Raw genomic sequence first — 25519 nt, 5'->3', positions numbered from 1 at the left:
ACAACTAATTGACTAAAAAACAAGCAGTCTGTAAGAAATTGTGACTGGGAAACTAAGATAAAAATTCATACAGTCCCTGCCCTCAGGTTGCTTAACAGCTAGCTTGTTAGGGAGCATGGTGCACATATAGATGTTTGTCCTGGGCAGAGAATGTTAAATGCAAAGGAGTGTCCCCAAGTGCTGTCCTTGGCTGTGAGTTAGATGGAGTCTTGTTTTTGAAGGTGGGAGAAATGTCCTGGTGGTCAGTAAACCCAGCAATGAAGAATCAGGTCAGAGAGAGATGACTAGATGGTACAAACTGCAGAGGAAGTGTATTGAATGTTGGTAGCAAATCAAATGTCTGAAAAGCAAAAGACATTTTCTAGTGATTCTCAATGACTGGAATAGAACTGGAGGTTGGGATTTAGCTTCAAGGCTCTAAATAGACATTTCATGTGGTTGGCATCTCTCTGGTGAATACAAAGGGCCAGTGGTTCTTTCTGGAGAGAAGACTCTTAGTGAGGAGGCATTAAAATTTTTGCATTTCTTTTCTTGGATGTAAAATATGGTTTATATTAAGTGCAATAACAATTCATGCAGGTGTTCCTTTCCATCTCTCAAAATAACTCCTAGCACACTGATTTTTTTTTCTGCAGCTTTGTTTAACTGATGTCCTCTGATTATGCCCTTGCTAAGACATTGGAAATTGTACACCAGAATCAGATAATCTGCTGTTTTGAGGCAGGGTTAGAGAAGAGTTTAATTGTTGGTCTGTGGTTAAAGAGAATTTCTCTCCCTCTAGAACTCTCATTGCCTATATCAAGCAGGAGGCAATGATGAAACTGAGATCATGTGTTTGATTTTGCTGCTCTTGAGAGGAAGCACTGTGTACAAGAGTAATAACATAGCTATTCGTTTTCCTACAGAATTGTGAACACAGGAGGTGTGTGTGTGAGTGTGCGTGCGCGCTTGCCTGTCAACAACAGTGAAGGTCTGGGAAAATGTTTATATTTTTTAAATGGTATGTGCTTGTGACAAAAATTTCAGTTAACAGTATTATATGATTAATTTGACCCAGGGAAGAATCATTGCAGTAATGTTTAAATGTCACTTGTAATTATGACTTTGGGCATCTCTTGAAGACAATTGAAGAATCCGGTGTGGCTTACTTGAAAGGTTGAGGGGAGAGGAACAAACTTGGAAGCTTCAAGAAGAATAAGTTTTGTAAAAGGTTAAATTTATCTAATAGTTTTGGCATTCTAGAAAGAAGACCAAATCTACTGCTTCAGGATATTCCTTGTGAATTTAAATTAGCTTAAGGTAAGGTAGGGCTCCAAATTAGTACATATTGATAGTTCTATTGGTGGGTATCCAAGTTGCTTGCTACCCTACTCCCCAGGGTTTATGTGACTTTTCATTCCCAGAACAAAGGATCACAAATGGTTAGCGGTTCCCTTTGCCCTCTCTTTTGTTCTTGAGACTTCTCTTATCTCAGGGCTTCAGAGAACGGAAAAGCAGTTAAAGAAAAAAGGTAGAGGTCCCAAATTGAGTATTTCCTGTAAAGGGCTATTTTGTGTGTTTGCTAAGGAAACATAGACTGAATACTTTGTATTTCGTTGTTAAAGTGTGTTGCTTACAACAACCTTGTAAGGTAGATATTGGAGATGATCCACACTGTTCAGATTAAGAAGCTGGCAGAGCAGTTAAGAGACTTGCCCAGGGCCTCACAGCTATTAAGTTCCAGCACTAAAATCGAGGAGGGGGGAGTCAGACACTGATTCATAGAATCACAGATGTAGACGTCGTCTAGTTCAACGGGGGGGGGGGGGGGGGGGGGGGCAGGAGGAGAAAGAGAAATACACTGAGGGCTATCCAGAGGTGTCACCCAGAGGAATTTGAACCCAGGGCCACTGATAGCAAGTTCATTTTTCTTTCCACGGCACCGTGTTTCTGCTTCTCATTCCTCTGGAATTCTTTTTTGGCTTTAATATTTCAAATTTTATTTCTAAGTGTGTTAAAGTGTGATAGTTGTGTCTGCTCGGCTGCCGTTGTTGTTGTTGTTTACTGCCGTTGAATTTAATATAATTGGGTGTATTTAAAGATTACTGTGTGATTATTTTAAATTAATAAAATCTATGCCACACAAAACTTTCTAACTAAATATTTCCATGTGGCCACAGGTCCTAAAAATTGCATCATAATCTTTCTACCTTCTTTGTATTGTTTTTGTATTTATGGAGTAGTAGAAGTTTTTCTATAGCAGTTCAAAGTTTTCCTGATTGTTCACTTTTGTGCTCACTATAATAACTCTTCAGTAGTTTTCATTCCTCTTTTTGTTGTAATATAGCCACCTCCAAAATTCATCCTGTAAAATCCTTCCTTACATGAGTAGCTTATTTGTTTCATCATTGTGCCCTCGATAAAATCTCAGGTGTTTAAATGTTGTCATCTGCACAGTTAAATAAACTATCCAATAACATTTCATTTCCTCACATGCACAGTTACAGAGAATTAAGAGGGGGTCTGCTAGACAGGAAATTATTTGAATATCTCCCTCAAAGTTCCTGTAGCACCTATGTAGACTGCTCATTTAGTACTTATTTAAGTCGGTTGGTTGAGTACACACTGAGAATTATTGTACAGGGCTTGGTGGTGAGGTGACAAGGTATTTTTAATTATCCAAGTGACCCTACATCAGCATCAACAGATGAGGGCTGTTACTGTGGCGGGCCTGGGCTTGCTGCTGTGATCTCACAGCATTTCTGGACCCTCTGTAGTCCTTCAGAGAAGTGAGAGTGTCCTTCCAGGCACCTACAGTGGTGCTTTCAGCTTCACTGCTCATCCGGTGAAAAAGACTGGGTGCCCACATCGAGGTGTGCCTAATCAGAGACAAGATTGATGTCTTGTAAAGTCATTCTGAAATCATATCTTCTCTTCCTCACCTCCCTCCAAAAAAAGTTTCAAAAATACTTTGAATAATTGGAATAATAAGCTAATAATATTAAGCTATTACTAATATAATGCTTACTATATGCCAGGTGCCTTACCATCATTATTCCATTTGATTCTCATAAGAACCTTGGAAGAAAGGTGCTATAATGATCATTATTATTATTATTATTCCCATTTTAAAGATGGGGAAACTGAGGCAAACAGGTTAAATGACTTGCCCAGGATCATATAGCTAGTAAGTGTCTGAGGCTGAATTTGAACTCTGGTCTTCCTGACTCCAGGCCCAGAGCCCTATCCACTGCCACCCAGCTGCCGACAGAGTATAACCTCCCAAAGTAATGTGCATTTGAAATCTATGACAGTAACTTTTGGATGGTCCCTGCCGTCTCTAGAGGCTCTCATTCTGTGATGTCCATGCGATATGCATGTCGCTTTTCAAATTAGCCTCTCTTTTATGTGTGGTGCTACATAACATAGACGTGGTTCCACCTGGTTTATTTGCCAGAGTCCCATGTTATGAATTCTCCAGTTAGGTCGCTCATCAGGAGGTGGTGCGAGTTTTTTGGTGTCCTTGATCTTAGTGATTCGCTGTCAGCCAGATGATGCTTGACAGCCTTTTATTGCCGACCTCTAAAGTCCTTACAAACTAGTAAAGGCCTAATGCTTTCAAGTCAGTATAACTGAGTGCTTTTTTTCTTTATCAGCAAGTCAAGTTTTTATGGTGGAAATAGAAGTTTTTGGTTTTCTTCTTTTATGTTCAAAATGTTTCTTGTTTTATTCCTGTGAAATATCTAGATAAATGGAGCAGAGGAATACATTTAACTTCATCCTTTGGATTCAGCTGACAGTGAAATAATTTGACTTTGCTGTTAGGTAGAATTACTATTTAAAAGCTGCAACAAAGTGGTAAATTTTGAGTGTTTTCACCTCTGGGCTCCGGTGTTTTGGGGTTATTTTATTTGTTTGCCACCACCCCTTGTCAAATCAAATAATATTTTGTGAGATTTTTTTCCCTCAGATTCAGTTTCATATTACTGATCTTCATATTTGAGTAGTACTTAAATTTCCTTTGTCATTTCTTGTAGATAATAAAAATATATGGCGTTTCCTTCTGTGAATTCTCTCATTTAGTTTGATCATACTTTTTTGTACCGGTTTTAGTTTCATTCTTTAGTTTTCTGCATTAGATGAAGGCAGTACACATTTATGCTAAGGGTCTTGTAGAGTGAGTGATAGAAGAAGGTTTGTTTTTGCTTATTTCTGGCCTAATTAGAAGTGTAATGTTTATCTGCAGAAATCAATTTAAAAAGCAAGTATTTTAAGATATTAGCCCACACTGCCATTCAGTTAGCGCAGCTGTCACATCTCTGCTCGATGTTCCTCACGTGAAGGTTGCCCTCAGTTCAGAAGTTAAATGTGTAACAGAAATTCTTAAATTGCTGCATTTAGTGGCAGTAAAACAAGCTTGTAGTCCAAAAGCACTTATATGTAGTTTCTCTGTTGTGAAGATTTTAAAGAAATCTCCAAGGGTGTCGGGGAATGGGGAGGATGTTTTTGGTTTGTTTGTTTTTCTTTTTTGAGGTTGACTTGCCAAGACCTGATTGGAACTTTTTGTTATCTGTCTTCTCAGGCCATAGTTTGGAGGAGACAGACAGTATTTGCACTTAGAAGAAAACTTCTACTAATCTCTATTCGTTGTGCTGTTCCTGTGTCCTCCTAAATACAACTCCTACCATCTATAAACTTCCTAAAGGTGGGCAGAGTTTTAGTCCCACAGCACTAAATACAGTGACTTGAACAGAGGCAAATACTGTCAAATAGTATAAAATTAGCGTTCGTGTTGGGTACCTTTTGAGACCTGGAAACTGAAACCCACAAAATAAATAACATCGTTTCTCTCTAGAGACAAAGATTATAATAATGGACTCAATTCAATGGGAAAGTATAGTTCAATGACAACCATATAAACCCAGTATAGTGAGCTCTGTCTTTCTTCTGACATTGTCATCGGTCACCATGAAATAGGCCCTCATCACCTCATACCTGAAGTATTGCAGTAGCTTTGCTGATTGGTCTCCCTGCCTCAGTCTCCCCACTCTAATCCATCTTTCCCTTGAGTTTCAAATTAATCACGTCAGACCCCTACTCATTGTCTCCAATTTATCCTTTGTCTCTAGTTTATTTGTACACGGTCGTTTGCGTGTTATCTCCCCCATTAGATTGTAAGCTCCCTGAGAACCAGGACCGTCTTACCTTTCTTTGAATCCTGAGGGCTTAGAGAACAGTACCTGACACATAGTCGGTATTTAATAAATGCTTACTGATTGACTGTCAAGCACGGGGAATGCTAGCAGCAGTTCCTAGTGTGGTACAAATAGCAAATCTATATAAAATGTCTCTTGTAGTTAAGAGTCCTTACCAGGAATCCTAAAAATACAAAACACAATTTTTTTTTACTTTTCATTAATTTATTTTGATTTATCAACAATCACTTCCATAAGCTTTTGAGTTTTAAATTTTTCTCCACCTCCCTCCCCAAGACAGCACACAGTCTGATATAAGCTATACAAATACATTGCTATTAAACATAATTTCACAGTAGTGATGTTGTAAGGAAGAATTAGAACCAATAGGAGGAACCACCAGAAAGAGGAAACAAAACACAGCAGAAGGGGAAAAAATAGCAAATGGTATGCTTCCATCTGCATTCAAACTCCATAGTTCTTTCTCTGCATGTGGATAGCATTTTCCATCATGAAGCCTTTGGAGATGTCATAGATCCTTGTATTGCTGAGAAGGGTTAAGTCTTATCAATATTAGTCATTGCACAATGTGGCTGTTACTGTGTGCAGCGTTCTCCTGGTTCTGCTCACTTCACTCAGCATCAGACCGTACAAGTCTTTCCAGGTTTTTCTGAAGTCTGCCTTCTTATAGCACAATAGAATTCCATTACATTCATATACCACAACTTGTTCAGCCATTCCCCCATGAATGGGCATCCTCTCAATTTCCAATTCTTTGCCGCCACAAAAAGGGCTGCTATAAATATTTTTATACATGTGAGTTCTTTTCCCATTTGTATGATCTCTTTGGGATACAGCCCTAGAAGTGTTATTGCTGGGTCAAAGGGTCACAATTATTTCTGAAGGGAGACTAGTAATGGACTATTGAGCTGGAAGTCAGTGAGAATTTAGCCTCTAGCAGAAGGAAAGAAAAGGCTGCTGGTCTCTTCTGGCTGCCAGAGAGTAAGGCCAACAGAGAGACTTCCAGCTCTTAAGACTGGTCCCTAAGAGACGTCACCTAAGTACTTCTCCAGCCTCTCAGGGCAAGTCAAGAGCTCTTCCACCTTCCATGCTGTGCCAGCTCTGAAAGTTAATGTCAGTTTGGAATTGAAGGAGTCCTGTTTCCACTAATCTAGAAAGAAGCTACTTCAGTCCAGCTCACATGACTCTTTGGGGACCCTGGCTTTGAATCTAGAGGGTTCTGCCCCCTTTGAAATAGGAAGCCATGCCCTCAATCGCAAAATCCCTGGGCACCTCTCCTCTGTTGCCTGGAGCTAAGTGAGAGAGGACTGGCATTCTGCATCATCTCCAGAAGTTCATTCCAAACTGCATGAGGGAAACATTGCCAAGAATGACTGGGGAGGTGACTTTATTGCATGCCTTCCTCTGAACTCTTAGCTGGGACATTTTGGTAACAAGGAAGTTTTCAAAAGGCACGGTGGTGGTCAGGTATTTTGAATCCAATCACAAAGAAAACAGGAGTAAATGAATATTACTGAGTTTTCTAGTCCTTTCTGTTTTCTGAGTCTTAGATCAAATTTTTTTTTCCTTATTGGTCACTGTGTATTTGCAGGTAAAGTGGTTTTAGCACTGTTGTGGTCAACAAAAATCTTAAAGTATGACTTGAAGAAAGATTCTGAATTATTTCCCCTTATATTTTTTACTTAAACATTAATTGTTCAAGGGAAAGTCTGAAACCAGGCAGGTCATAGCTGCCTGCCAATCAGCAGTGTAGTTGGGGTGTGAATAGTGGCCAGTATACTTCAGCTAGACAAGATAGGGAAATCCAGCCCTTTCTTACACCCCAAAATGCCACTAACTGCTTTGCTAAATTTTCTTTAAAGATTTTTGCTTACAAAACCAGTAATATGTCCTGTCTGATTTCACTACTGTCAGTCTTATTATATTAGGTCTATAACAGGACTCATTTTGAGAGACTTTTATTCTTAGCTGGTTGAGGGAGATGGGCAACTTCTTGAGGCCATGTAAGTGTTGCTTATAAAGCAATATTTTTCAAACCTAAGTGAACCTTGGTGTGTTCTAGAAAATTTTTAATCTGTATGACCCTGGACAAGTTACTTAGCCCCGTTTGCTTCATTTTCCTCATCTATAAAATGGACAGGAAAAGGAAATAGCAAACCACTAAAGTATCTTTGCCAAGAAAACGCCAGATGGGATCACAAAGAGTCAGACGTGACAGAAACAACTGAACAGCAACAGCATGGAGAGGAGCTGTAGTGTTATCTGTAGGGCTAAGTCCCGTTTAGTGTTTAGTTTAGTATTGGGGATGTATCAGTTTTCTTGGGGAAACAAAGAACATAAGAAGGCAAGAAATACTATCTGGGGGTGGGATTATATTTTACTTTTTTTTTTAAGGCAATTGGGGTTAAGTGACCTGCCCAGGGTCACACAGCTAGTAAGTGTCAAGTGTTTGGTCTGAGGCTGGATTTGAACTTGGGTCCTCCTGATTTCAGGGCCGGTGCTCTATCCACTGCGCCACCTACCTGCCCCATATTTTACTTTTAATAAAGTGAAGTCTCTGGGTACAAATAAGTCATCACATAAATATCCCCCAAATCAATCTTAAAAGAAACAGAGCTGGAAACACTTTTATGGACTGATGTTGAGTGAAATGAGCAGAACCAGGAGAACATTGTACACAGTAATAGCCACATTGTGCAATGACTAACTTTGATAGACTTAGCTCTTCCCAGCAATGCAAGGATCTAAGACATCTTCAAAAGTCTCATGATGGAAATACTGTCCACATCCAGAGAAAGAACTATGGAGTTTGACATGAAAAGACTTACATGAACTGATGCCAAGTAAAATGAGCAGAACTAGGAGAACGTTATACACAGTAACAACAACATTGTGTGATGGTCTGTTGTGAATAACTTATTCTCAGCAATGCAGTGATTCAAGACAATTCTGAAGGACTTATGAAAGGTACCCTCCAATCTCCAGTGAAGGAACTAGATAAGTCTGAATACAGATTGAAGATACTTTTTCTTTACTTTCTTTACTTTTGCGGAGGGTTTTTTTGTATGTGTTTTATTTCACAGCATGACTTACATGAAAATGTGTTTTGCATAACTACACAGATATAACCTATGTCAAATTGCTTGCCTTCTCAGGGAGAGGGAGGGAGAGAATTTGAACTCAAAACTTTAAAAGAAATACTAAAAGTGTTTTTACATATAATTGGGAAAAATAGAAATTAAATTATAGAAGAACTATGGAGATCGACGCATACTAATTGCTTTTTTTTCTGTTTTGTTTTGTTCTTTTTTCTTGTGGTTCCTCCTATTGGTTCCAATTCTTCTTTACAACGTGACTGATGTGGAAATAATGTTTAATAGGAATGTATATGTAGAGCCTATATCGGATTGTGCACTGTCTTGGGGAGGGAGAGGGAGAAAATTTAAAACTCAAGCTTATGGAAGTGAATGTTGAAAACTAAAAAAAAAATAATAAATTTTTTTTGAAAAGAAAGAAACTATTACAGAGCAATAAAGTTTGTATTTGTGCCGAAACAGTATATAAATCGACAATGTCACCAACTCCCTATATGCTGCAAAGAAACCTCTTTTCTGCTGGGAAGACTGCCTTAGCTTCTTAGGTTCATAACCTTCCTGCCAGATGGCAGTATCTTCACTATTAGGTGTGTTTTTTTCTTTTTTCTGGTTAGAAAAGCAAGAATCTTTCCATAGTGAGTGCTTCTGAAGGAAAGAACGCACCACTGCTTTTTTTTTGAAAAACCATTTCATCTTAATCATATCACATCTCTAATTGAGTGTCATAATGTAGTTTTGGTATTTAGTGGGCACTGAATTCCATAAACTTAATATTCATCGTTAAAGATTTTTTAAAAAATATTCCACCACCACCACCACCACCACCACCACCACCACCCCTTTAATAGAAGTTTAGGATCTTTAATAGAATTGTAGGATTTTAGATTTGGAGGGGGGAAACACTCGTAGATCTAGAGCTGCAGGGGGACTTTGACCTCCTTCATTTTATAGATGGACAAACTGAGGCACCCAGAGAAATGAAATAAAATTACTTCCCCAGGGTTCCCACACTATTAAGTGGCTGAACTGAGACTTGAACTCAGCTCCTGTTACTCCAAATTAAGGTTCCTTTCCACTGCCCTGTGAGAACTCTGTTTTATAGAATGAGGGAGCCCCTGACCCAGAGAAGTAAAATAATTTTCCCAGGCTCACATAGCTAGCTTATCTCTAGGCAGAGCTCTGACCATAATCAGATGCTGGGTCTCCTGACTCCTGTCCAGTGTTCATAATACCCTTCTCTGTATTCAAGTGTGCTCTTCCACTGTTGTAGTCTGCCCTCTTTCTACTGTTACCTTTGTTTATCATGGGTGGGGGGGGGGTCCCTTTTAATAGAGTGTCCCAGTTCTGATCAGGACATATTAGGAGAGAATACTGGGCTACCAGCAGAAGTGCCAACCTTAAGGTGTTTGTAGAGCTTCCCTGTCCTTTACCCCAGGTGGCTGGAATTCCTTCTCCTGGAGAGAGAGGGAGCAAGACTCCCTTACCAGTATGAAGTAACACACTTTTTCCTAATGATGGCCCTGATGACCTGTTTTTGTAGGTTTTTACTTAGGCACTGTTGGCCTATTGTTATGTATATTGGGTGAAAGTGTATGGTTTTGTCTTAGATCTCAATGGTATACTCTTCACTTTTTCTGTCGTCCAATAAATACACTGCTGTTGTAGATCTTTTCTAATTTATTTGGGTCATTTCAATTTGAACAGTTGCTAATTCAGTATTACTTGCAGACTTAAAGAACATATGTTACATTTTGTTTGTTTAGGTCATTGGTAATTATGTTAAATAATTGTGACATTTAAATTATAATGAAATCATTGAAGGTACCTGATAGGAAGCAAAACTAGTAATTTTACTTACTGAGTGTAGAAATAGTTTCTGTAGCTTTTATCATCTAATCACTGCACGATTATAGAATTTTGAAAAATATGGGGAAATGGAGATAGAAAATGTGTGTAGTCATCTAGGCCAGGCCTTGAACCCCTCAAATAGAGCTGTAGGTCTGTGACAAAGTTTCTCTTCCGAAGGAAGTAGTGTCTGAAATTATCTAACGTTTCAGTTCAACAAGTATCAAATGCCTGCAATGTATGCGAAGCACTATGGTTTTTTTTTTTTAAACTAACATCTGTAAAATCTCAGTTCACTAAAGTAAATTACTTATTGGAAGTAGACTGTAAAAAGAGGATAATTGTAGGTGGGCATTGTAGGTATAGTAAAGTGGCATTTTCAAATTTGTTTATTGGTATGTTTGCTGGAAATGGACAAAGAGGAGAGGTGAACCGGGAATCTTGGGAATTGGGAAAAAAATAAATTTGGAAATAGTACAAAAATATTCAGTAGCAATAGCAAAAGGAAGCGAGATCTTTTAAAATTTCAGATATTCACCCAAGAAATGTTGTTAGGGTTTGGGGCTGCAGATGAGTGAATGAATGTAAAAATATTTGAACATAGCTAAGATATATAAGAGATTGTTTTGCTTGACTATACAAGGGTTTTTGTTTTTAAATACTTACTAATAAAATTTAATTTAAGCAGATCTATAGTATATGGTCAAGTAGGACATTTCAGTGTCCTACTTTAGCAATATTCATTTCCTTTTGCCTTTCATTGTGAAAATGACTAGCCTTGAGATTTTATTTCATCTCTTTGCCTGAACCTTCATAGATCCCCTGAGGACTGGCTAGTGATAGAATGCATCTTGATATGACTGTTTCCTGTGGTTACCCATTTCTAATGGAGCTGGAATAGGTCCAGAGCAGGTCAACTCAGTGATCAAAAGGATGGAAGGGCTGCTATATGAGGACATTTTTTTAAAACTAAGACTTTTTTATACTAGTGATAGAAGAAAAGATTGAGGTCTATAAAATCATGAAAGATGAAGAGGGATTTGTTCAGTAAATTGAATTCCAGAAAAAAGTGCTTGTTTAAGTTTGAAGGAGATAGAGGACAAAAAGTAGTAGGTTTTGGAATGTCAGTAATAAAGAATTTAGCCCAAGAATTACTATTGGGTAAAAACCCTATGGTAAATTGAGGTAAAATTGTGACTGCAAAATCCGTAATTCATTGGTCTGAATATGGACCACATTGCTAAAATGATATCTCTTTAGAAAGGAAAAAAAAATCACTAAGCATTTATTAATAATGATAACTAATAATAGTAGCTAGCATTTATATAGCACTTACTGTGTGCTAAGTGCTTTACAATTATTATCTCACATTATCTTTACAACAATCTTGGGAGGTAGATGCTGTTATTATCCTCATTTTGCAGATGAGAAGACTGAGGCAAGCAAAGGAGACTTGACTTACCCAGGATCACACAGCTAGTAAGTGTCTGTGGCTAGATTTGAACTCGGGTCTTCCTGACTCAAGGCCCAGCACTCTGTCCACTGCCCCTATAGTGCTTACTATGTGCCAGACGTTTTGCGTGGTGCTGGGGATACAAGTACAAAAAATGAAGAGATCCTACTTGATAAGAACTGTATTTGGATTCTGTGTGGAAAATATAGTTCTTATTGCCTTTACAGACATCAAAAAAGGAAAAGGCTGGTGGGGCTCTGGTGGTAACACTATTTCCGTCTAGCTCCAGTGGGCTGCAGGGGACTGTAAATACTGCAAAAAGGAAGCTTTAGACTTGATAGGAAGAAAAACTTGCTAACAATTAGAATTGTCCCAGAATGGAGCAGGCTTCTCCCCCGCTTGGGAAGTGTTGAGGCAGAGGGTGCTGAACAGCTGGTGGCCTGCTACCACAGGGATTCCTTTCAGTTAGGTGTTGGTCACACGCTGTGATTTTGTTATACTCTATAAAGTCTGAACACTGTAATCTTAAATTTCAACAAATTAGTTTAAAGAATCCTTCAAACTCAGTATGGATTTCTGTGATGTCTGTCTTTCCATGTAAATGTCAACTGTTAGATTAGAAATAAGTATTAAAATTACAGGTTCTTTTAAATACTGTACTAGAATGTTCTAATAAAAATAAGAAAACTACAATGTTGTTCTTAAAATTTTTGCTGTGAAACGCTAAAAATATCTGAGGAAACTATTATGTAAACATTTCATATGTTTTGCTTATTTCACATGTATATTGAAATGTTGCTTGCCTTCTCAGTGGGTGGAGGAGGGGTGAGAGGGAGGGAAAGAATTTGAAACTCAAAAAAATTTTTTTAAAGAATGTTAAAAATAAATAACAAATAGATGTTTGAAAAGGCATTTCACCTGATTATATTTTGTCTTTCCTTAGTGAGAGGGTCGAAGCCTGGTAAAAATGTCCAACTACAAGAAAATGAAATCAGAGGACTGTGCTTGAAATCACGGGAAATTTTTCTCAGTCAGCCTATCCTATTAGAACTTGAAGCACCACTTAAAATATGTGGTAAGTTCTGATACATTACTAGTTGAATGTGTGTGTGTGGGGGGGGTAAGTGATTGAATTGAATCGTGGATGTGTTTATAAGGCAGTTACTAGGTGTCTCATTCTGCCTCCACCCATTACCCCTTTCTTTAACGCAGGGGGGGGACAGGTTCTAGTTTCATTGGCTTGGAAAATTGCCAGTCAACAACCTTGATGTCCCGTCCATGTGGGCACCTGCTCTGAGCTTAGGGAGTTGTATGGGGCACAAAGAAGCCATGCCTGTCCAGGGTCACACAGCCAGGTCTGGACTCTAGGTCTTCCCAGAGTGCTGGGCCAGCTCCCTATCTCTTTATCATGCTGTGTCCTACTCATTCATTAGGCATAAGGATTTGAGAAATAGTTCAATTCTTGAAGCCTTACTCCTGTAACAGCTGACTTAGTTTATGTGTCCCTTCTATCTCTACATCATGATCCTCTGTTATTTAGATATTGAGAAGTCCTGGTTGTGTCGGAAACCCTGGGGTCAAGTCCTACCTCTGACAGACAGGAGCATGGGATGTGGAGCTAGTCACTTACCCTCTCCACACTCTCCCAACCAGTCTGTATTGATTAGAGGGGATTTCATCACTGGAACTTCCCTACATGAATGAAGTCTCTCTATAGGTTTCCTCTTCCCCTCCTCTCCCACCCCTGAGATGTGGGAGGGTGAGAAGTATGCTAGATAGTTTCCTTAGTGATTTTGATGACCAAGTAGAAGAGGGTTGTCAAGAGGAAAAGAGACGGAAAAAAGTATGAAGAAATGTAATGGTTTGGAGTTGGGGGGGTGAGGTTTATCTCTCTCTTCATTTCAGTTTCCTTATGTACAAAACAGGGCTAAAATACTACTTATACTACCCATGTCACTGGGTCAGACAATTTAAAACTGGAAAACAGGCCTTAAAGAGATCATTCCCTACTCCCAGTTCTCATGTTTTTATAAATGAGGAAACTGAGTTATAAATCTGAGTTATTATTTTATAGTAATTCCTACATGCAAATGGGGTATTTAAGCCTGAGGACTAGAAGTAAAGGCCTCCCTAAATAGCACTTTAAAATCTATTGGCTATTAGTGCTCAGCAGACCTGAAAGAAAAGCTATTATTTGACAAGAAGATTCAGGAGTATCTCTTAACGAGACATTTAGTCCCTTGGTCAGGTGTGATTTTCTTCCTTTGGTGAAAAGATTTAAATAATAAGTATACTAAGTTGCATGAATTGAATGAAGTAAGTACTAAGCTATACGGTATGTAACACAGGGTCAATTTGCTAAGGATTACGGAATTTTAGGTCAGACATAAAATTAGAGGATATTTAATGCCATACGGCATGGAAGAATCTGCAAAAGATATGTTTCCAAAGGTTTGACTAGCAAAAACGAAGTGACTTCAGAGCATTAAAGTGCCATATAACACAATTCTTATTTTTTAGGTGATATTCATGGACAATATTACGATTTGCTTCGGCTTTTTGAGTATGGTGGTTTCCCACCAGAAAGCAACTACTTGTTTCTCGGAGACTACGTGGACAGAGGGAAGCAGTCCTTAGAAACTATCTGCCTTCTACTGGCCTACAAAATCAAATACCCAGAGAATTTTTTTCTTCTTAGAGGGAACCATGAATGTGCCAGCATCAATAGAATTTATGGATTTTATGATGAATGTAAGTAACTTGTCTACGTGAGGAGTTATTTATGTCTTTTAAAAGTTCTTTGTCCTAAGAGGCAGTGTCCATCATCACCAGGGAGTAACACTGTCTTTGACAGCTCAGGTACTTCTCTCAGAAGACTGGAATTTTGGGGCTACCCTGTGTATTGCTGTACACACTCCAACATAATTCCGAGACCTTTTTTAAATGAGTTCTTAAAAGCACTTATTAATGTGTGTTGGTTTTCCTAGTATATATGTGCCAGTGAAAAGTGAATTTGCTAACTTCAGAATCGTGCAGTGAGAAGCAAAAATTTCATATTGCCAGGAATTCCATGCAATATCCAGAGTGGTTTGTTATAATGGATTTTTGTTAAAATGTACACATTGATTGAAATTCTCTTATGAAATTATGTCGCTAAAGTGTTCGGCACAGTGTCTGACACATTGTAGGGACTTAATAAATACTTATCCCCTTCCCTCCCTCTGTCCCTCATGCCTTAGAGATGAACCTCAGCTTTATCTGTAAGTAGAAAGAAGGACTTTGAATTGAAGGGAGCAGAAGGATGCTCATTCTTCCTCTTTTCCTTTTGATTCTTTCTGCATATAAAACATGGTTTGAATTTTACCGGGGCTGGCTTAAGGTGGCATTAGGAAGAGTTACAGGGTAACCAAAAAGTGACAGCACGCTATAAGAACTGTTTTACGTTTCTGCCTCAGAAACATCCATTTTCCAAAGCAGATTTGTTTTGTTGATAACAATGAAGCCTCAGTTTTAACTGTTTACACAGTTTGCTATGGAAGGTCAATGATTTGGTTTTTTCCATACTCTGTGATTATAGTTCTTCCATTCACCAACCCTTTAGGAGATAGTAATCATTCAGGCTCTCGGGATCCATGACATCTGTAACAAAATCAGACACTGTGTGCTTAAAATCCAAGTGTTCTATCTTCTTAAAAGTTATTTTAAAACTGATGATTACTGGTGTCGTGCCTTGATTAGCTGTTGACACTCAACCAGGACCACTATGTTTATCTTTGAAATTATGATCTTCGTAATTTTCCATTTGTGTACATTGATTGTTCTTGTTCTGTCATTTTACATAAAGCATTTTCTGTGGCATATTCATCGAGAGAGAGTTATTCTTTTTTACAGCATCTCTCTGTAATTATTCATTTGCCTTTTTCTTAAATTTAAGGAAGTTAGGGTGTTGATGAGGTTGAAGTCCAAGCATGAGTTCACAGAAAGCCCTAGCTAATTTGTTTGCTCTGACCTTGCCTCTGATGTTGGCCCTGGCTCCCTGAGCTGCCTTTTCCAGACTGATTTGTACATCACTCTCCCTCACGATCCTCCTTATCTCCATGCCTGTAGTGCTCTCCCTCCCTACCCCCACTCCCCCCCAAAAAATCCCTGATTCCTTATATTTTAGTCCTCCTACCTGTCCCCCAATTACTCTGCATATATTTTATATTTACCTGTGTTCGTATTTTCCCTTGGTAGACCCAGAGCTCCTTGAAATCAGAGATAATTTCATTTCTTTTCTATTACCCCAATCCCTAGCACAGTCCCGTATCTACAGTAAGTGCTTAATAAATGCTTGTTGGATGCTTTTAAGAGATAGGAGTAGGTGGAAAGAGTATAGATAGAACAATGTAATCATTACTCATGAGTAAGATTATGGTTTTTGCACAGAGCATATATTTATGGAATATTTCTTTTTACCAGTGATGCATTTGGCTTCAGAAAATAAATATCAACATTTTGATATTATAAAGAGTCAGCATGATCCTCTTACTTGAATCTGCCTTATCATTCATGGACTTCTGATGTGCTATGATACAGTTGTGGGTTTGGAAACATCCTTACAACGAGATGTTTTTCATAATGAACTTGTCTCTAGAAAGATAAATACAAGCATACTGCGTCAGATACCATGATTTAAGTATTTTGAGCTTTATGTTCTTAGTATGAAATGGTACACCTTTATGAAGTCATCAAATTAGTGGTTTAATGGAGTATGAGCCTGTCATCGCATAAAGATTTAATTTTCCCCTTTCTGACTCCAGGAGCTATACAGCACATACTCTGCAGTAATTGGTAGTGTATACTTTGTACCAGAATAGAAGCCAGTTTAAGTAGTTAGTCCCAGAGCTTAGAATAAAGTCATAGATATCTGGTGTTAGGTCAGAACTTAGATCATCTTTAAAACAACTAGTGGAAGCCATCAGGGCAGAGAGAAATCACTGTAGAAGCTTACAGTGTCGACGTCTAAGAGACAGTTTCATTCAAGAAGGAGGGAATGGTTCACGGTGTCAGATGCAGACTGCATACTTAGAAAAGACCATTGGGTTTGCCAAGAAGAGAACCATGAAGACATATGCCAGTTTGCCAGGGGAATTATTATTTGGAGGAATTGGGGGTGATGATTGGTCTGCAGACTCTCTTACGATTTGCAATGAGATCACATTTTAAATGTTTGCAGGTTGGGTTAGCTTCTGAGACACATTTCCCTAGAAAACTCTTAAAGAGAACTTAGTTTCTCATTGCCTCTGAATTCCAGCAACAGTGTATTTCATATACTTTGTACATACGCACTGATGCTTGAAAAACATTCTTTAATTGCGGTAGACCTCTCCGTCACTAATCCTGTCTTTAAAAGTCCAATGATCCCCAAAGAAAAAGCCTTCCCTGGTGGCCGGCTTCTGGTGAAGAGCTCCTCTAACCTTGGCTGCGTTGGTACTCGATCTACATATAGTTTACCATCGAACCTTTCCAGGTTGTGAGGCGCAGCAGACATCATACCTCACTGCATACGGAGCTTTGGAATATTCAGCAGCAGCAGGTCTACGCCAGGAACAGGCAAAGTCTGAAATGTAGTTCTATACTAGGGATGTTCAGCCTAGCCCCTATTCTTACCTTCTCCGTCTTCTTATTCCCTCTGCTCTCCTATCCACCAGCACTGGCCTCCTTGCTGTTCTTCACAGGAGTAATGCAGTAGCCATGACATGGACTGGCATTTGGGTTCACAAGCGGAGGATGCCCTGTGGGGTGTATAAAACAGGAATTTCAAGTGGAATTTGTGTTATATTCTCGTGTCAAAACCTGATTTCACCATGAAATTCAAAATGCGCTGGTCCATCTAATAAGAATTACATTTGATGTTGTTGATCAGATACCTCCAAATAAATGGTCTAGTTCTCCTAAGTCCCTTCCAAACTCCCTAGTGGTTAGTACTTGAGGTGTTTTTAAATTATCGTTAATAAGATGTTTAGGATCTTAGTATGTTGAAAATTATGTTGAACAAGTGAATCTGCAGATTAAGTCATTCTAAAATCTTTATAGGTAAAAGAAGATACAATATTAAACTATGGAAAACCTTTACAGACTGCTTTAATTGCTTACCAATTGCAGCCATTGTGGATGAGAAAATATTCTGCTGTCATGGAGGTATGTGATTAGAATTTGATTTCTAAGTAGCTCTTTGGAGGGAACAGAATTGATTTTGTATTCATGTTTGTGGGTCTCATAATATTGGGCCTGACTTCCAAAATCCAATTCTCATTGTTGATTTTAAATCACCTGTCTTCCCTGATTCACCCTTGTGTATCAAGTTGGAATTATTTGTCAAAGGAAAAATTCAGGGTAAACGGCCTGTTTTGTGGGAGGGTGTTTTTGGTTATGTGGATTTCTAATCTTTTGGTTCTAGTTCTCTCTCTCTCTCTCTCTCTCTCTCTCTCTCTCCTCTCTCTCTCTCTCTCTCTCTCTCTCTCTCTCTCTTTTCTTTTTTTCTGGCTTTTTTAACCTCATTTAAAGATGTCATTGAATTATTCCCTTTGCCTTATGAGCTCTAACCCTGTTCTTTGTCCTCATTCTCTATTATATCAGTTGGATTGGAATAAATTTAAATTTCCAAAGCACTTTACAGTAGAATCATGGTACCTCTACCGTCTTACTCCTCCTCTCCTATTCATGTGCTATGGAACTGAGCCTGGAGGAAATCACAGAACCATGATGAATGTGTCTACTACAAATTTGTTACATATCACAGTGGCCTTCACCCGATCAAGGAAGTCTTGCTGCTCCCTAACCAGTTCTCCATATGCATTGTTCTAAACCTGTCTCCTCAAGCCTCCCACATCACATAGCTGAGACCCTCACTCATAATTTCCTCCCTCCCCCACAAAAAAATTTTTTTTAGCCATTCAGAGACCCTCCCTCTTCTCCCCTTCACATTTTACACATTTCGCATCCCTCTGGCAACATGCCCCATTAACTCTTCCTTCACTCCTGAAGAGGTGGCCTTTCTCCTTGTCCAGACTAGCCTCTCCATGCACCCTTGATACCATCCCCTCCTTCAGCACTTTTCTAATATTTAATCTTCCCCAGTCTACTGAATTCTTCCCTCCTACCTACAAACATGCACATGTCTCTCTCTTCCTTAAGTTTTCACTTAATCCTGCCATCTCCACTCCTCTCCCCTCCCCAAAAGCTAAACTCCCGAAAAAGCCATGGTACCCCCCATTTCCTCTCCTCACTCTTTCAAACCTTCTGCAGTCTGATTTCCAGCTTTAAAACTGAATGGAAACTTTTCTCCAAAGTTACCAGTGCTCTTTTAATGGCCAAATCTAAAAGCTTTTTCTCAGTCCTTATCCTTTTTGGGAAGAGACAGCATGTTGTGGTGGATAGAGCTGGCCTAAAAGGCATGTGGGCATCGGCTCAGCTTCACCCCCTGCCTCCCTTTCTGACCCTGGGCACAAGCCACTTAAGCTCTCGGGGTTTGAGGTAAGTCTCCAAGAGGATAAGTTGCAGATAAAGTGCTGGTCTGTATTGTTAGAGGGAATTTCATGTCCTTTCCATGAAATCAGTCACAGATCCAGATCCCATCCCTAACCGTTCTTCTTGATCTCCTCTCCGGGCTTTCGGCATGTGTCTCCTTCTGGATTTCCTCCTCCTTCTCTAACTGCTCTTCCTCAGTCTCATTTGTTGGGTCTTCATCCATGTCATACTCACTGACTGGATATTCTCCAGGGCTGTGTCCGGGACTCTTCTCTTGATGCCAGGAATCCCTAACCTGGGGTCCACAGGCTTGAGGTTTTTGTTTGTTTTATAACTACATTCCAGTGTAATTGATTTCCTTTATAATCCTATGTAGTTTGTTTTATGCGTTAAATAACGTTCTGAGAGCGAGTCCATGGGTTTCACTAGGCTGCCAAAGGTCAGTCCGTGACGCAGGAAAGGCCCAGAGCTCCTCTTGTGTATGTACTGTCCTCCTCAGTGAGCCGCGTCCCCACCTACCCCGTGGACATCTCAAGGTGACTGTCCAGGAGATGGCCCAGGTGCAGCATGTACAGAACGGCTTCTCTTCTCTAGCCCACCCTCCCCTCTTTGCAACTTCCCAGTTTCTGTTGAGGTCACCGTCATTCTCAGCTACCCAGGTCCAGTCTTGGTGCCAGTTCCATTGCCAGATCTTGTCAGCTGGGTGCACAGTGCATAGAGCACCAGGTTCAGAGTCTGGAAGCCCTGAGCTCAAATCTGGCCTCAGGCACTTACAAGTTGTATGACCCTGGACAAGTCACTTAACCCCTTTTTGCCTCAGTTTCCTCATTTGTAAAAAGGAGGTAATCACAGCCCCTACATCCCAGAGTTGTCATGGGGATCAAAGGAGACAACATTCGTCAAGTGCTTAGCACACCGGAAGCGCCTGTAAATGTTAGGTAGCAGTGGTGGTGGTAGCATTTCTGCCTCGCTGCAGTCCACCGCCCTTGTGGAGTGCTAAACTGTTCCATGCACCCAGGCTATTACAGTGGCTGTGCTTGGTCTTCAAGTCTCCGGCCTCTCTCCTGCCCACCCTGCATTCTTCTGTCAGGTCGATCTTCCTAACGTCCCGCTTTGACCGTGTCACTTCCTGAGTCGGCGAGCTCCAGTTGCTCTCTGTCCCACTCCCAGTGTTTATAAAGCCCTCCACAACTTGCCCCTCTCCTTTCTTTCCAGTCTATTTTACTTCTTTACACACAGTGAGTGCTGATAGTAAAACTACTATTTAAAAGTGATCCCAATATTCAAAAAGGTGGGGAGCTGCTCGTTTACAAGACATCATTTTGTCTGTAGTTGAAACTGATGTTTTATGTGTCCATTCTCTTTGTAATTTACAAAACTTCACTCCAGGTGTCTCCCCTTCTTTCTGATTTAATCGTTGTTCTACAATACTACCATTGTGCCTACCAGAATTTTATTCCACAAACACAAAGCAGAAAATAACATTGATTTAAACCATTGCTTCTTAAACTGTGGGTCAAGACCCCATGTGGGGTCACAAAAAATTTGGCAACAGTAAAAGGTTTCTGAACACAAGGACCAGAAATTAATTCAAAATCAAACACAAAATGAAACCAAGATGTTTCTGGCAATGCTTGCCTGTGCTGCATAGCAAGTTGGCTGCAGCCTTGGTTCTGAACACAAAGCACCCACACGCTTTGTATTGCACATGCCCTCAGGCCACGCATCAGCAAGGAACGCCCTTGAAAAAGGGGTCTGAGTGGGAAAAGTTTAAGAAGGCTTTATTTAAACAATAGTAAATTTAATCCAAAATAGCAGAAATGAGCAAGATTTTTAATATACTCTACGTGCGTGAAAAGAACACAAAATTTTTAAGGGGGGAAAGAGGAAAAAAATTAGTGTGTGGTGCCTCCTCTTTTCTCCACTTTTCTTTCCAGTTTTTGTTATCACAAAAAGTGCTGCTATAAATATTTCAGTGTATATGGGGATTTTGTTCTTTTCAGTACCTTCCTAGGGGTATAAACCCAGTAATGGAATCTCTAGGTCAAAGGGTAAGGACAGTTGAGTTGCTTTATTTGCACAATTCTACATTGCTTTCCAGAATGGTCATACTGAGTCACAGCTCCACCAACAGTGCACTTCCCACAACTCTTCCAACACTGACTGTTCTCATCTTTGCTAATTTTCTGGTGTGAGATGAAACCTCAGGGTTGCTTTGACTTGCATTTCTCTTATTAGTGATTTGGAGCTGCCTTTTATGTGGTTCATTGTTTGCAGTTCTTCCTTTGAGAAGTGCTTGTTCATATCCTTTGACCATCTATCAGTTAAGGAGTGGGTTTTGGTTTCCATAGCTTTTTATTGGCTGTCTGTCTTGCCTAGAATGCTCTTTCTTCTCCTCTTTGGCTTCAAATGCCACCTTCAGCAGGAGGCCTTTCCTGGTCCTCCCACGTGTTAGAGCCTTCCCTTCTCAATTTAACTTCCATCAGTTCCATCTGTATTTTGCACGTAGCTGTTTATTTACATATTGGCTCTCCTTTTAGAAGGTAAGCTTTCTGAGGACAGGTACTGTTTTTGCCTCTCTTTATATTCCCAGCACTTGGTGGCTGGCACAGAGTAAACATTTAATAAATTTATTAATTGTTGACTGACAAGCTGAGGAGACTTAACGTGACATACACACATACTTCACCTTCTTTTAAAGGCTATGTAAGTCAAGTATTAAACATCCAGGGAGTTGTGGGTTTAAGGGGACCTATATATTTATAATGGAAACTGATGGTGATATGCTTTGAAACAGACATGTTCTTTACCTTCTAGAGCTATGTTTGGGTTTCAAGGGCATATATGTTCTGGATTCTGTGGTTTTTTAATATTTTAATAATGTAGCAAGTTTTAATGAAGTGGGATGATAGGTTTGGAGCTAGCAGGAACAGTTTATGTTTCTGAGTCTAGCCTCTTCATTTTACAGATGAGGAAACTCAGGCCCACAAAGGTTAAGTGACTTGACCAGAGTCACACAGCTTGTGTTTTGTTCCAAGTGGAGCTGTTGGAAGTATGAGAAGAAACTAAAACTGAATTGGGTGTGTAGAAGGGAAGACGTTGAGTCTGGGAAGCTGGCTGCCATTGGACAATCTGGGGTTTTAGAAGACACGTCTCTAGTCACTTAAAATCACCTATATCTATAGCCATTTAAATAGCACTGGTGGTAAAATCTAGAATTTACATGGCCTTTTAAGAAAAAATCTCAAGCAGGAAAATACCAAAAATAGATTCTATTTTTAATTTGAGAGAATGAGATAATCTTTTAAAGTAGGTTCCTCCAAATTTTAAGAGCACTAAATACCTTCCAAATGTTAACATTGTGGTTTCTACTTGAAAGTGTGTGTGTGTGTGTGTGTGTGTGTGTGTGTGTGTGTGTGTGTGTGTGTGTGTTTAAGGTAAATCTTGATTTAAAATAAAAACCTAAAATTTTAAGGCCCTCACTGGCAAACTTTAACCAGTTCCAGGCCCTCCATGATAGGACACTTGATTATTTAAATTAAGTTCCTCTACCCTAATTTTTGGTTTGTTTTTTTCCCCCAAACATGTTTTCCTTTTGTCCTATAGGTTTATCACCAGATCTTCAGTCCATGGAGCAGATTCGACGAATCATGCGACCGACTGATGTACCTGACCAAGGTCTTCTTTGTGATCTCTTATGGTCTGACCCTGATAAAGACGTCTTAGGCTGGGGTGAAAATGACAGAGGCGTGTCCTTCACATTTGGGGCCGAAGTGGTGGCCAAATTTCTCCATAAGCATGATTTGGATCTTATATGTAGAGCCCACCAGGTATTAGATTTTGAATTTTACATGCAAGTGCGTGTGCTAGCCCTTTAACTGTTTATGAAAGGTTTCCTTAAGCAGCCCACAAACTTAAAAGGAAATTGAGGACTGGTTTTACCATGTTTAGAAATTATGCCTAATTACAAAATTTTTTTCTCCAAGGTGGTTGAAGATGGATATGAATTTTTTGCAAAGAGGCAGTTGGTAACACTCTTTTCTGCCCCAAATTATTGTGGTGAATTTGACAATGCAGGTGCCATGATGAGTGTGGATGAAACCCTAATGTGTTCTTTTCAGGTAGAGTATTATAAAAATTTTGCTTATTTCTGCTGTTTTGGGTCAAATTTACTATTGTCTAAATTGAAGTTATTTTCTTCTTTGTGTTTGTGGAAGAAGTTTTTGGTAGGCACAATGGTAATATTGTAGAGCAACAATTAAATCAGAAGTGGCGCTACCTAGCGTGACTTTTTGTAAATACAAATAGAATGCGCATATAACATCAGTTTCAACTAGAGACCAAATGATGTGTTGTAGATGAGCAGCACTTCCCAACCTTTTTTGAATATTGGGATTACTTTTACTACCAGCATTCACTGATTGAGAAAATACACAGTGAAAAACTATGAATGCAATAACATATTTCACACATTTTTAAATCACAATAGTATTTATGTACATTTGAGAAAATACTTCTAGATTTCTTGATTGTTTACCCCCCAAAATTTGCTTAATTCATATGTGAGTCCCTGGCCCACAGGCTGAGGACCACCAATGTATAATTACCTGTGTCACCTTGATGCTTGAGTCTGTATCACTGAAACGTGTTCCACATGGGCCTGTCTCCTACACCTTGTGGCGGGGCGGAGGGGCGCCGCTGAGCTAGGTTAAGTGTCAGAATTGCCCAGGCATTCTAGCGTCCATGTCATAAACACCATTGCAGCCACCTCCTAAAATGCCTGTGTGACCGTTTTCAGATTCTGAAGCCTGCCGAGAAGAAGAAGCCCAACGCCAGCAGACCTGTCACGCCACCACGGGGTATGATCACAAAGCAAGCAAAGAAATAGTCAATTTGACACTGCCTAGTTGGGACTTGTGTGATAGGACAGAGCCTTCCTTCCTTTTTTCTTTCCTTCCTTCCTTTTTAAACTGGAACGTGCACTGGTCAGCTTGCTAAATAGATCCGTGTTTGTGGTTTCTTTTTCCCATTTTTGATTCAATGAATGGCATTTGCTGGTTTCAGCAGCAAATGAAAGACTTTCTCTACTCCCAAGGAAAGTTTCTTTTTTGAAAAACGATTCTCTGTTCCTTTAAAAAGCAACTTCCATTGGTGTCCCTGCTGCACACTCCATAGCAGTTGGTCCTGTCATTCGAGGTAACTGTACGATTGACTTTTTATTTTTTTGATTCAGTACAATATATGTGTAGTGTAAATGCTTGGGTTTTTGTTTATTTTAGGATCTAAGGAGGGCACTAGTGTTCTCTGAGACTAGACATATGTTACTGTCATAAAATGCATATTGTTTATACAAACCACTGTGAATGTGTTTTTCCTGTGTTTTTTTTACACTTTAAATGATTTGTTTCAAAGGGATCGCTTTTTCTTTTCATTGTCTTGTCATGTACAAACTAGTTTTATTGCTCAACATTAGGAATAACTTTCAACCTTGCCAGCATCACTGGTATGATGTATATTTAATTAAAGCACACTTCCCCTGCCGTATACTTTTGACAATTAAAGCCATTATTTTAAATGTTTGTGACTTTCCTAAAGCCAAAGTTTCTGTTGAAATATGTTATTGACACAACCCATAAATACACGTTGGCATGGTTGTATGTAAATGCCTTCCTCTTGGGGATTTAAAAAGAAGTTTTGATTTTGAATAGCCAATAGTAATGCAGTGCTGTTTATGCTATTAATGATTAAAGTTAATAAAATTTTGTACAATTTCCATATTGCCTATTCATTAAGTAATCTTTTTACAGTTGCATCAGGCCTGAACCCGTCCATTCAGAAAGCTTCAAATTATAGAAACAGTACTGTTCTATACGAGTGATCGGTTATGCTTTCTTTGGCCTACATGCTTTATTCTGCGGTGACGTTGAGGCTTGTAAGTCAAAAAACAAAGGAATTAACTTAATGTTCACCAGTTTATACAAAACTCACAGTATCTATGACTTTTTTAAACTAAGATCTGTTAAAGAAATCTGTTTGAACAGATGACAGTGTACTATACCATGTGGTGAAAACGAATTCAGACTTATTAAATGAAGAACTTGTTAAATCCTCTCAGTGTCAATTTATCAGCACAATACACACAAGAAAACTGTTGATGGCATATTGAGTAGATTTTAATGAATAAATTGCTCTGGAAATCACCGTGTCTCCATTTGGATTTGTCTCTTCACATTCAAATACACTTCTTTGAGAAAAGAAACTGTAAAATGGAAACTCTGAGCCTCAATTAACCTGGTTAAAGTTCCGAGTCTGAGCCTTAAAGCTGCAGTACAACGCCATTCTAGTGGTGGAATGGGGAGGTGTGGCTGACCCCTGAATTACGGACTGAGCATTGTTTTGGGCAGCGCTATTTATTAGCT

The 25519-nt window shown here is 39.3% G+C and overlaps 1 protein-coding gene across 1 annotated transcript in view; it reads left to right on the top strand.

Moving 5' to 3' along the window:
* Nucleotides 1–25300, top strand: part of PPP1CC (protein phosphatase 1 catalytic subunit gamma) — a 28757-nt gene extending 3457 nt beyond the window's left edge. The window contains exons 2-8 of the mRNA XM_078154304.1: nt 12532–12663; nt 14109–14339; nt 17667–17771; nt 22707–22930; nt 23087–23221; nt 23899–23959; nt 24908–25300. Coding sequence (XP_078010430.1) covers nt 12532–12663; nt 14109–14339; nt 17667–17771; nt 22707–22930; nt 23087–23221; nt 23899–23959; nt 24908–24978 — 959 coding nt within the window. The 3' untranslated portion in view covers nt 24979–25300. The remainder of the gene's footprint in view (nt 1–12531; nt 12664–14108; nt 14340–17666; nt 17772–22706; nt 22931–23086; nt 23222–23898; nt 23960–24907) is intronic.
* The last annotated feature ends 219 nt before the right edge of the window (nt 25301–25519 follow it).

Source organism: Phascolarctos cinereus, unplaced genomic scaffold (genome assembly GCF_003287225.1).
Source record: "Phascolarctos cinereus isolate Bilbo 61053 unplaced genomic scaffold, phaCin_HiC Scaffold_4;HRSCAF=312, whole genome shotgun sequence".
NCBI lineage: Eukaryota > Metazoa > Chordata > Mammalia > Diprotodontia > Phascolarctidae > Phascolarctos > Phascolarctos cinereus.
This window is presented reverse-complemented; position numbering and strand designations above follow the sequence as displayed.